This window comes from Homarus americanus, unplaced genomic scaffold (genome assembly GCF_018991925.1).
Source record: "Homarus americanus isolate GMGI-L3 unplaced genomic scaffold, GMGI_Hamer_2.0 scaffold40248, whole genome shotgun sequence".
Classification (NCBI taxonomy): Eukaryota; Metazoa; Arthropoda; class Malacostraca; order Decapoda; family Nephropidae; genus Homarus; species Homarus americanus.
In genome coordinates, this window is record NW_024712526.1 from 10,723,422 (window position 1) to 10,736,683 (window position 13,262).

The 13,262-nt window shown below is 38.7% G+C and overlaps 1 protein-coding gene across 1 annotated transcript; it reads left to right on the forward strand.

Moving 5' to 3' along the window:
* Positions 1 to 4,561: 4,561 nt before the first annotated feature.
* On the forward strand, positions 4,562 to 7,932 carry LOC121862698. Its single transcript, XM_042361016.1, has 4 exons — positions 4,562 to 4,686; positions 5,401 to 5,485; positions 6,236 to 6,387; positions 6,874 to 7,932. The coding sequence occupies exons 2-4, from the start codon at positions 5,401 to 5,403 to the stop codon at positions 7,522 to 7,524; spliced, it is 888 nt and encodes a 295-aa protein (XP_042216950.1). The 5' UTR covers positions 4,562 to 4,686; the 3' UTR covers positions 7,525 to 7,932.
* Positions 7,933 to 13,262: the final 5,330 nt, after the last annotated feature.

Here is a 13,262-nt window from a genome sequence, read left to right on the forward strand (position 1 = left end):
TGATAGAGGAGAAGAGGAAGAAGGAAAGAATGGAGTGTACAAAGAGAGGTAGTGAAAGAAAAAGAGAGAGATAGATAAAAGAAGAAGAAAGTCTGTATTTTTGTCTCTTGTTGTGGTTCGTCTGTCAGAAGTCTACTGCGTCATTCCTTCCTCTCTTGTACACATCACTGGTCTCGTCTGAAGTAGTGCTTGGGGTTGTTGTGGTTGTTGCTGTTGTTGTTGTGGTTGTTGGGGTTGTTGTTATTTGTTGTTGCTATTGTGGTTGTCATTGTTGTTGTTGTAGTTGTTGTTGTGGTTGTTGGGGTTGTTGTTATTTGTTGTTGCTATTGTGGTTGTATTTGTTGTTATTATTTGTTGTTTTTGTTATTATTATTGTTATTATTTGTTGTTTTTGTTATTATTATTGTTATTATTTGTTGTTTTTGTTATTATTATTATTATTATTATTATTATTATTATTATTATTATTATTATTATTATTATTATTATTATTATTATTATTATTGTTGTTATTATTGTTATTATTATTATTTAGACAATATAACCATACAATATACACAAATAGCTCAGTATACAAATTATGTATATACAGTATGGCTTAAACAGCTGACGGTATTGAGGGGGGTGTGTAATAATAATAATAATAATAATAATAATTAACGGTTTATTGAAGAGCTTGGCAGCAGAAGGCTGAAAATATACAGTTACATATTTGGGGGAATGGGTTGAATTACAAATAATATACAAGGTTACATAAGTATACACAATAAGACATATATAACTTAGATGGGATCAGCTCAAACTACAGTTCATTTCAACATAGTGACAGTGTAGGGAGCAGTGTTTACTGGGAGTGAATACACTGATTTATTACATGTTATTGATAATTTTTACAATGGTTGGGACTGGGCTGTTCTTATAGCGATCAGTTCGTGCACGTATGGGCTGGATGCGGTTGTGGTGTCGAACAGCAATTCTCGGACAGGGGATCTCAGGTGGTAGTAGGGGCCGGTGTCGGGGATGGTGTAGAAGCTTCTTACCAAATTTGCAGATGAGGCCGTGGTGATGGTCAGTGAGAGTCGAAAGGGTCAGTGTGTTGAGCGCTTCTTGATATGTGGAGTAGGAAGGGGAGAGAATAATCTTGCATGCCCTCTTTTGCACTTTTTCTAGGTGTTTACGTTGTGTGGCATTTAGGGAGGAAGACCAGGTGGGGGAGGCATAGGTGAGCTTGGGAAGTATGAATGTTGTGTATACACTGAGGAGCTCGTGTGCGGGAACTCCGAGGGACTTGAGTCGGCGGAGGAGGTGGAGACGGAAACTGGAGGATTTGACAACTTCACTGACGTGTGGTTTCCAATTTAGTTTGTTGTCTATGGTGACGCCGAGGAGCTTCGTGGAATCTACAACCTGGAGTGTGTTCGGACCTAGGGTAATGGAAGGAGGTGGGACAATGTCGGAGGAGAGGTTGATGTGCATAACCATGGTCTTGGTATGGTTGATGGTGATCCAGGGCGGTATAGTTGGGAGCAGAATTGTTGACGCTGATCCCAATGGTGGAGTCGTCGACATATTTCCAGCGAGCAGGGGTTTCTCTTAGGGCATCATTGATGAGCATAAGGAAGCAGAGTGGTCCCATCTTGGTGCCTTGGGGGACGCCACAGGTGAGTGACTGAAACGCCTGGGCGGTATTGAAAGGTGTGTGTGTGTGTCCAGGGTTAGTTTGTGGTTAACATCAGGTAATACACAAGAGAATATGTTTACCACCATAACATGTTCTGTCTGTCTGTGGTGGCAAATTACGTGAACTATGACTAATAAAACAAAATGATGATCAGAAGAAGAAGTAGAAGAATTATAAAATGATGATAATGATTCTTATAAGATTCATAATAAAGATAATGATATAAATAATACACATGAGAATAATGATGATAGAAATAACCGTACGAGTAATAATGATAATGATAATGAAAATACACACACACACACACACACACACACACAAAAGAGCATAATTATGGTCATCTCAAACGCCAAAAAACTAGTTATCTGTAAAAAAAAATGCATACATTGATGGTTTTAAAATTATCACACTAAAACACCAATCCCACCATACGATTTATTCTATTAACCTTGAAATACATATACATACAAATATACACACATATATATAATGTACTGTATATACAATCACTCACATACTGCCTTGTGCACACACTCATTGCAGCAGACGATGTTGCCATTTTCAGAGTGTGTAGTGCGGCTTAAGCTATAGGCTATACTTTACTACCTGATGAGTCAGTTTGGTGGTGGTGGGGATGATAGTAGTAGTAGTAGTAGCCATTGCTCTAAGGTACGGTTGGCCAGTAGATGGTTTGCCCTCCCAATGCGTGTGTGGCTCTTCCTATGATAGCGATCACGCCATGGTCTGCAAGAAGGGGGGCTTCATATGCATGAGGCATGACGAGGTAAGGGATCTCACAGCAAATATGTTGAAGGAAATCTGCCGGGACGTCATGGTAGAACCGACCCTCCTTCCACTGGATGGCGAGATCTTCCAACATAGGACTTCAAACACTTCTAACGAAGCCCGTGTGGACGTCAGTGCTCGAGGATTCTGGACGCGGGGACAGCGAGCTTTCTTCGACATCAGGATTTTTTATCCCATGGCCGTTTGTCACCGTAACCTAGCTCTCGATGCTGCGCATAGGAGGAACGAGAACGACAAGAGAAGGGCATACGGGGAGAGAATACAAAATGTTGATCAAGGCAGCTTCACTCCTCTAGTGTTCACAACCTCCTGGTGGGATGGGCCCAAAGTGCAGTGTTTCTACGCCAGGCTCGCGGGCTGATCTCGAACAAAGCAGCAGCCCAGAAGTTATGTTACAGCCTGGATGAGATGTTGACTGTCTTTCTCTCTCCTTCGGTCGGCTTTGCTCTGCCTCAGGGGAACGAGAGCTTCTGCCCCTACTCCGACAACTGCTGCAGATATTGACTATGAGGCTACAGTCACTGAATGCCGCATAGATCTGCGGCTCAACAAATTTAACACAGATAGGATAGCTTCTTATGTATTAGGATATTTAATATTAAGGTAAATAAATGGTGGCGAAGGTGTGGCTATTGGGGGAGGCTGGAGGCCACGTTAAAAAAAAAAAGTAGTAGTAGTAGTAGTAGTGGTGGTGGTAGTAGTTGTGAGGGGTAGTGGTAGTGGAGGGTGATGGTTATGGTGGATGTGGTAGTGGTTATGCTTGTGGGGGGTAGTAGTTTTCGTAGTGGTGGTGGAGTCTTAGCTAGTATGTAGTAGTAATTGTAGTGGAGTAGCTAGTAGGAGTGGGATTGGAGACTTAGCTAGTAGTAGTAGTGGTGGTAGGGAGGGTAGTAGTAATAGTGGTGGTAGGGCAAGAGTTGGGCAATAGGGTGAGGGAAGCGGGAGAGGGTATGGTTAGGAGTAATCCACCGCCCAGACAAAATACCCACTAAGTTCCAGGAACCTATTACACCCCCCCCGCCACCCCACCTCCTTACCCAGTAGAGGCTCCTTACTACCTGTCCTTACTAGGTAGAGCCACCCCATTATCTATTCTCACCACGTAAAACTGTTTTCACCCTACCTCTCCTCACCAAATACAAACTTCTTATTTTCAGTATGATTTTCTCTTGACTATTGTAATGTGGATATGAATATTAGGAGTGAATCATTTCGGGTCCATTCTATACGTGGGAACTGGAATTTTTTATATATATACTTTTTTTCCATCAACCAAAACTTTCCTAATGCAGTGAAATGGTTGAGTGATATTTGTGATCACCTGAAGCATCTCTACCCAAGCTTACTTTACCTAAAGATTAACCACTCTAGCGTTATTTGGGTGGATGGTGTTTAAGTTTGGTTAGATTAGTTTAGGTTAACGTTAAGGTAGTTAGTCCTAAGGTGAAATAAGCTAAGGAGGAGATTCTTCACATGAGCCAAATTTGCAGCTACAAGTACAGAATTCTCATCAAGTTTTCTCACAATAGGTAGAGTAGTAAATAAACCTGTTATTTTTTTGTACTCGTTAGTTTAATATTTATAGAGCCAGGAGTGGTCTGTTGGTAGCATATGTTATATAATGCACACACACACACACACACACGTTGCAGCTAATATATTACTGCTGTGTCTGTGTTAAATCCGCTTATATATAACTTTGCCTCTGTGGTTATACTAGATATTTTAATGATCTGTACAAGGTTGATAAAAAGAACTTTCTAGGGCATTCTTACTAGTTATCATTGTTTGGTTATGTTAGGTTAAGTTTCTCGGCCTTATTTTTAGACTTTCACTATCCCAATATATTCACTGTCTTCATTACATACATAAATACTAAATAGATTTGAAACATGTGTGATTAATTAAATAAATAAACTTCAATCTACTGAACAAAATAACCACATGAAACGTTAAAGAAAAGTAGATTAACAAAATTACAGGAGTTATTGTTAAGATAAAAGAGGTTTTCTGTGAAGCAAGAGAAAGGCAGAAGATTTTTATTTTACCGAGTAGTAGTAACCGACTGAAGGCCAAGGGGTGATGTTTACAGAAAAACTATTTCCCATAATGAAGAAAGACTTAAAACCTCGTAGTTAACAACCATTAAGACCATCTTGTTGCTGCTGTGTGTGTCTCCCTCCCTCCATTACAAGGTTGTGTAGTCGAGTTGAGAGAGACGAGTGTTGTAGTGAGAGATTAGTTCTCTTGTGGTTAAGGTGTGTGTGTGTGTGTGTGGTATTTATTCTCTTGGTCACTGATTTGTCTGTTAGCCATTTGGGCGGTCTGTTACGTCTCTGTTACACACTGTTAGCAAGTACTGGCTCTCTATTACACGCTGTTATTCACTGTCGGGCAAGTACTAGGCATGTACTGGCTGTTTCACACTGTTGGCAAGTACTGGCTCTATTATGCACTCTTGGCAAGTACTGGGTATGTACTGGCTCTCTGTTACACTGTTGGCAAGTACTGGGCATGTACTGGCTCTCTCTTGCACACTTGGTATGTACTGGCTCTCTGTTACACACCGTTGGCATGTACTGGCTCTCTGGGCAAGTACTGGGCATGTAGTGGCTCTCTGTTACACACTGTTGGCAAGTATTAGGCATTTACTGGCTCTCTATTAAGTGTTCACTGAAATTTGCCGACAATTGTTTGCCATACATTTATTGATGAATTTCTTCTTCAAAACTGGTTATTGTCAAGTAAATTTAGTGAGTTTTGTTTGTTATTCGTTAGTGCAGGGGGTACATGATTTTGTTTTCACCTTTATTTTTCACTTGCATGTCATTACAGTAATGATTAAAGATGTTGTTTGTGTATTTTTTATGTTTTATACAGTACTACACTAATTTTAGGTATTATTCCAGATGTCGACACCATTGCAACGCGTCTGTGACTTCCCAAATTTCACACAGCAGGCTTACAGATATGGGATTGCACTTTCTTGCATTGGTGAGTAAGGGAGCTCCAATATAGTCAGTCATAAAGTACAATTTCTATATAATTTCTATCACTTATCAGCCTATTAACCATTTGGGCAATAGGTCTGTTCTCTGTTACTTTGTTATGAATTTTAGTGTCTAATTTGGATACATTTTAGTCTTCATAGCTGTGTGAGGACAATAACTTCTTCTCTGACACCTTAAACTGTCTCTGAATAAAAACCACGCTATGAACGACATTCACCCACTAAAGACCTGTCACCTTTCCTGAGCCACAAACCTCAAAGATTTAGACTTGTGAATTCGAAGCATTTATGGGCAGAATAATGCATCAGTGTCTACTATTTCAGGTTCAAGAGTCTGATTCTTGGGGGTTTGTGGAACAGCAGGAGAGGCAGCAGAACTTTTGTGGGTGACTGTACAATACTGAATAGCTTTTTAGAAGTTAACAAATTATGCTTTAACCATCCCTACATTACATTTTTTTGGGGGTAGGTTATTTGGGTTAATGTGTGGATCATTTGTTTGTTTATGCTTAACAAACTTTTAGATGCAATTAAAATCCCTCTTCTGAAAAACAAAACAAGTGACCCAAGGTGTATGTATATATATATATATATATATATATATATATATATATATATATATATATATATATATATATATATATATATATATATATATATATATATATATATATATATATATATATATATATATATTGTTGTTGTTGTTATTTTTATTATTATTACTGTAACAGGTGTTCTACTCAATTGGCTGGGTGTTGCTCAAGAGTACATTGAGCCTGTCCGCTACCTAGGAGTTGGACTGGTCATTATCGGGTCCTTCCTCATCATTGCTGCCATGTGCCGCTGGATGTGTCTCACACCTCATCCCAGCACCGTCCATGAGGTAAGACTGCCAGAGGTATGTGTGTGCGTGTCTAGTGATAGTAATACTGTATTATATATGTGTTGTAATATTATGATTGTACTTTGATACTGAATTATGAAACTGGGAGAGATAGGCATATACTCTATTGTATCTGTACTGTACTTTGTTAACCTTCAAGGACAAGGTACATGGTCCCTCTTAACCCCCTTTGAATAATAAGATGACACTGTACTAAAGGGGATTAGTCACAGTGTTAAAGGGGTACCGGTAATTTATCTTACTCAGCGGGCTAATGCTTTATACTCAAACAGTAAAGTTATCTTAATAAAAAAGAACCATCCAGTGTTTCATAAAGTCTACAGTTAGAAAATTAAGATAGACAGAGGTTGGCATTTGTTGAGAAAATGGATCATGTTTGACTTTACAGAGTTGTGTATCTCTCAACTCTCAGTCATTTCTCATAAGACAGGTGGGGTTGTCACGGGCTTGCTCTTATTTTACAAGGTGAATCCTGATGGAGCGGGTGACCTACACGTGATCACCGTACCCATGAGTCGATCGCAAGTCACCTTACGCACACCAGGAACCTCGAGAGCTTCCCAGGGAAAGCCGCCAGATTATTTCTTAGTCACCGAAAAGCCACCGAGTTATGAGGAAGCCATGTCCATGTTGCCACCGTATTCAGCCACACGGTCAGGTTCCTTGCAGTTGAATACAGAAGGCGGCCTGGAGGACTTCTTAGCTCCTCATCAAGTACCTGAAAGCCAACCTGAAGGTGCCACTGGTGGGTCTTTACAACAGCCGAACATGAGAATGGAAACTGGCAATCACGAAGAGTCGGAATGTTCAGTTGGCCCATTACCTCCTCCTCCAGCTTATTCGAGCCAAGTATCACTGTGTGCCTCACTGTCCACGGGCGGGAACAGTGACAATTCGTGCCCGCCTCTGGAAGACAACACTAATAACCTTGACACCAGCACTTACACACAGATACACACACTAGATGCTGGCAACCAAGGTGTCCCCACGTCACCAGTCCATCCACCTGAAGTTAACACAAACGAACAAACTACTACTGAAAGCATTGAACCTCCTGAGAAATGCCCAAAGATCGATCAGACACCATCATCAACTGACAGTGGGAATGACAAATAGTTGACCTGTTAAGTGGATGTTTTATGAGTTGCATCTTTGCACTTTACACAACACATAATCATAAGAGAGTTAGACCTGTTATGGATATATTTACGATGAAGATACTGGTAGTGGATACATGGGTGGGGTAACAGATGCAGGTTCAGTGATATACAGTAATGCAAGAAATGGTATGGACTCGTGTCGTCCTTAAAGAAATGACCCCCCTACTCCCCCCCTCATAAAAAACTCAAATCCCATCAAGAAAAAGCTTATGGCCAGACGACATTAAATTTCCTATCCGTTATCTCTCTGAAAGTCCTTTATTACTTTGATTTCTCTTTTTTCTTCTTTTTTAAGTTTCTTTTTTAAAGGAAAACTACAAGAATTATTTTGGTGCTAAGTGTATATACCAGTTGTACAGTGTTGAGTAGTATATATATATATATATATATATATATATATATATATATATATATATATATATATATATATATATATATATATATATATATATATATATATATATATATATATATATATATATATATATATTGTACTGTATATATATATATAATGGATCTTTATGATTTGGATCTTTTTTGTGGTTATCTCTTTTTGTCTTGATAGATTAGCTCAGGAACATCTCTGTGAGTCAATATCTCATGCCTGCTTTAATTTCCTTTGAAATTCTTGCCTGTTATCCACCCAATCTTAAAGCCAACATCTGATATGGAATTATGGTGGATGGGGCTTTATTCTTCTAAGCTTGAGTGTTAACTTAGTCAGACATCTTGGCATAACACAGTGACAATCAATGTGTGTGTGTGTGTGGCATGTCAGGGATCACCTATGACACAGCATCTCCCATGTGTTCTTTAAGGATCTTGGCATGACATAATGATAGCTGGAATTGTGCCACTGCTGCAGCACACTATCAACTCGACCTATCTACCATGACTGTAACTATCCCCCCCCCCCCTCTCTCAAGAATGGATAGCGAGCATGCCATCGCCTCTGTCTTATGATTAGGATGCCTTTTATGCTTATTCACATCATTTTTGTGTTGTAGTCCATCGGTGGAGCAACGTCACTTGGGAACACCTCTCGCACATATCAGCCTGCCCACGGCGGCGCCTCACATTCACTCACTCTCATATATCACATTAAGTCACATATCAGCTTAATATTGTCTTCTGTTATCATACTCATATAAGACGCCTTCTTCTGGATGGTCTACTTGTTACCCTTCACTTAACGTTCCTCCTCAGTACAGTCGTTGTGTGTGTGTGATCCTTCATAGTATCCATGTGTGTTTTATTTTTTACTCTATACTATACAGTGAATAGTATGATATCCAGTTTGCCCATCATTCATTGTCTTGTCATTCTAGTGCACACACACACACACACACACACAAACACACACACACACACACACACACACACACACATTATCCTTTCCTGTATACAACACCAAACACTTGCCAGGGGCAGATCCAGGGGAGTCCTGGGGGTCCAGTCCCCCCTCTTCATCAGAAAATTTTGATGCTCTTTCTTAAATGCAGTATTGTACTCAAGTGTTTTTGTATAGTAAAAAGTAATTACTATTGATCTCAGAATATCTCCTAATAAAGTGCAAATGGCCTCAAAATGCCCATGATATTGGTCAGATTTCAATAAATATCTGGGAGGAGCTTACAGTGTCCCCACAACTCCTTGGACCCCCCCCCCCCAGTTTTTATATTACTGGATCCACCCCTGGTTGCCTTCCTATCATCAGTCTCAATCTTGATTTACTACCACTTCCTCCCTCTCTTCCTCCTAGGTCTTCTCCTTCATGCTTTATTATCATAGTATTATTATTTACAACACCAGATTTTTGTTGGAATAAAGAGAAATATACACTATGTATTTACTATACTGTACAGTATTATGATATCTGCAACACACTTTATCAGTAGATGGTGTTCACATTGCCTTTATCAGTCCATTACTAGGTGGTATTAGTGATTTGCCAGGTATGTTTAGTAACTAGTTCAGTTTGTCTGCTCACACACTAGTATCCACAATATTGAACCGATCTATGACCAAAAAATCCTCTCCTCGACGGCCGGGCCTTGACAATGTATGTTAACACTGCACAGTTTTGATTGACGTTGGACAAAGGCCCCATGTGATCCCTTTCCTTACATCCCCAATGTTCCTTTCACTCCAGATATTTCAGTCCATTGCCCTAGTTTTAACACTTTGAAAGACGTCTGAATTTTGCATAGTACTGTCTGCTGTACAGTACCACCACGGACTTTAACGTGTTCTCCTCAAGTTAATGAGTTGAGAGTAAGGGAATGGTTAATACTGTATAACTAAGATTTAGGACAGATGTGAGAAGGGTGTGACCGATCAAACATGTCCGGTTGTATCCTGTAACCAACACTGGACAATAGAGTTCGTAACGGAGTAACAGAAGGGACCAACCACCCGAACAGCTAACGAGTTGATGAGTGGTGAAACGATAAACAGATAAATACAAGGATAAAAGTGTTCACAAGAAAGACATCCCAGAGTGAGATGCAGTGTACAGGTAATCGTGAAGCAAGTAGATAAGGGAGGGAATGATTGTAACCCCCTCAGTTGATGAGGTGTTAAGCCAGCCACAGGTATTAGCCCTGACTGGTGTAGGCATGAAAGAGGCTGATGATCCAAGATAATGTTGGGTAGATGACACAGCCTCCTCCCATGGTAAACAAATGAAATTGGTAGGTGACACTTCTGGATATGAATCAGAAAGTGGGGGGAGGGTAAAGGTAATCTCCCATCTCTCTCCACAGCTTTGCAGAACTCACCGATTAAATTTCTAAGGCAGGTGTATTTCTTTACATATAACACCCATGAAGTGGGGAAACACAGTCATAAAATGTAAAGGATGAAGGTAATCCTTGACCATTACATTATACAGCACTGTATAAAGTAATTGCCTAACCTAACCCTAACATTGTACTGTAGCATATGAAGTAATTGCCAATTTACTGTACTTACATTTTCTGTTTTCTCTTCAGCTAAACTCCACACCAGTTAGATAAATAAGTTACTGTATCATCATATATATATATATATATATATATATATATATATATATATATATATATATATATATATATATATATATATATATATATATATATATATATATATATATATATATATATATATATATATATACCAGAAGTAGATGTTTGTATGTATAAATCAGTAGGTTTGAAACACACCTTAAAACACAGCATCAAGCAAATTGAAGTGTCAAGTGATGATCGATGTTATATTATGTTTAGAAAAGTGTGAAGAGAAAAAAAAAAAGACTTGGTTTGAAGAGGAAAATGAATCTCATCTTTGCTCAGTATTTGTACATATCAGAGTGGAGAACAAAGACTGCATCAGTTTATCATACTCATCATCATCATCACTTTACAGTCATTTTCCACTCATATCACATCCAGTTAAGACATATGGACATATGGACACAGTATATGCACAAGTATATGCACCAGTGACCCTCGTCATATTTGACTGAGAGATGTACATTATACAGTATTTCTCAGTACAGTCCCCAGTGAGTTATGTTGTTTCACTGAGAGATATATATGTCTCAGTATTCTTATTCCCTGGAGATGTATTTACTGTACTGTATATCCTTTAAGAGAGGCACCTCTTAACACATCCGTGGCTCATTTCAATAACTTTAGGCAGTCGGATATAATTTATTTGTTTGTTTATTGACTACTCATGAGAAATGATGCAAAAACCAAGAAATACAGATATATATATATATATATATATATCGGTACATAGGTAAATATTTATTCAGTAAAATCTTCTTTCAAGTTTACAATTGGTTCATCATGTATATAGGCAACGTAATTATACATTTCATCATGGATATAGATAATGCAAGTGCACTGTATAGTTCAGCTTGTATATTGACAATGCAGGTACTATATACAGTTCATCATGTATAAAGGTAATGCAGGTATACACACAGTGGGCAATAGGAAGGCAATTCGACCAATAATACCCAGTTAAGCCATTGGATGCTAAATTCCAGTTGGGTTCTTTACCTTTGAAATTTTGATTTAATAATGCATAGAAATTTTCTTTGCACTGACATATGTTTCTAGTTTAAGAGCAAGATGGCTGAGGGACATGAGTCAGCTGGGTGAAAAGGCCATTTAAATATCTTTTGTTGATGCACATAGTTGAAAAAAAAATTTGTAGTCTTTATATATGTTCCACCACCTGACACACAGCCAGGTAACACTTATACCAACACCTTGCCTCATCTCCCTACTGTATACACCTGTGTGTCGCCTCTCCCACTTATGGTATACAGTATACTGTAATTATTCTGTACAGGTATATGTTTTGTTAAGTGTTTCCTACAGCAGATCCATCCATCTGTCCCTGCCAGAGAAATAGTCCATCCTCTTGTGTGTTGAATCTCACTTTGTTTTCATGTTTGATTCATTTACTGTGTATGATTGCATCCACTATGTATGATTCACCCACTATATATGATTCACCCACTATATATGATTCACCCACTATGTATGTTAACACACTACAGTATGTGATTCACCAACCATTATCACACATTATATATGACCACACACACTTATGTATGATCACTCCAGTATGTATGTTAACACACTATGTATAATCACACACCATGGTTCACAACATTTATGGTGTTAAGCATTTTATTTGCAAGACAAGTTTGTGCATTGTACAGACACACTACACATCATTATACACACACACACACACACACCCAGCACTCCATTGAATGCATCTTGTAAATGAAGTTCAATGAATTTTACATTATATTGATCGTCTGTGTAATGGTCTTAAGCGTTTACTCTCCATTCAAGCTTTAGAAATACGTTACCATTGTTCTTACGAGCCATAAAGATTTCATCTCTTACCAGCTTAACTGAAATTCATTACTAAGAAGAGGGGTGGATCTAGGGGGTTGAGGGGGATTTGTTCCTCGTATTATTATTTAATGTTTGTATATCCTTGTGTTCACTTTTGGTGTATTTATTGTGATTTGTGATAGCTCTCACTGATGTGTCTGTGAGTATGTCGTGCCTTTAGAGTTTAGACCTTCAGATGCTGTCAGTTTAACCTCTAGCCATCCCCCTCCTCCCCCCACTGGTAGCATGTAGTTTCTGGATCCACCTCACTGTTTAGCTAGTTAAGATAATACTGCTTATTTCCATAGTGTTCAAGATTAACGAGAAAGAAACACAGTCTACAGAGTGCATGGATGTAGTTACTCACACATTGACCCGCCCACCACAGACTCTGCTTGACCATCCATATGCCATTTTCTTTAGACACACTGAATTATTATGTTACTGTACCGGGCCTGGGTAACCTAACCTAACTTAACAGTATAACTTTTTTTTTTTTTTTTTTTCCTGTCATGGGATATATTAAGGTAATTTATTTTCTGATTTGTGTGAAATGATAAGGAAAACCAGATTTAGAGTGAAACAAAAAGGAAAAAACAGATTTAGGAATTGTTACGAACAATTGCTGACAACACGTGAAGCGAAGGTGCGTAGAGATTGACTCTTACTTCAAGGCCACCCTGGACTAATTAGGAAAAGGATCGAAAGTGTAAAAGGAAATAACTCTCTAGCTCAACACAATAAACAAAGAGTGACCCAAGAAATACAGTTCAGGTAGTCATAAAATTCG

Coding starts and splice junctions, on each gene's coding strand:
- LOC121862698 (XM_042361016.1), top strand. CDS start 5,401: ATGTCGACACCATTGCAACGCGTCTGTGACTTCCCAAATTTCACACAG. Junction 5,486..6,235: donor GATTGCACTTTCTTGCATTG/GTGAGTAAGGGA, acceptor TTACTGTAACAG/GTGTTCTACTCAATTGGCTG. Junction 6,388..6,873: donor ATCCCAGCACCGTCCATGAG/GTAAGACTGCCA, acceptor TTATTTTACAAG/GTGAATCCTGATGGAGCGGG.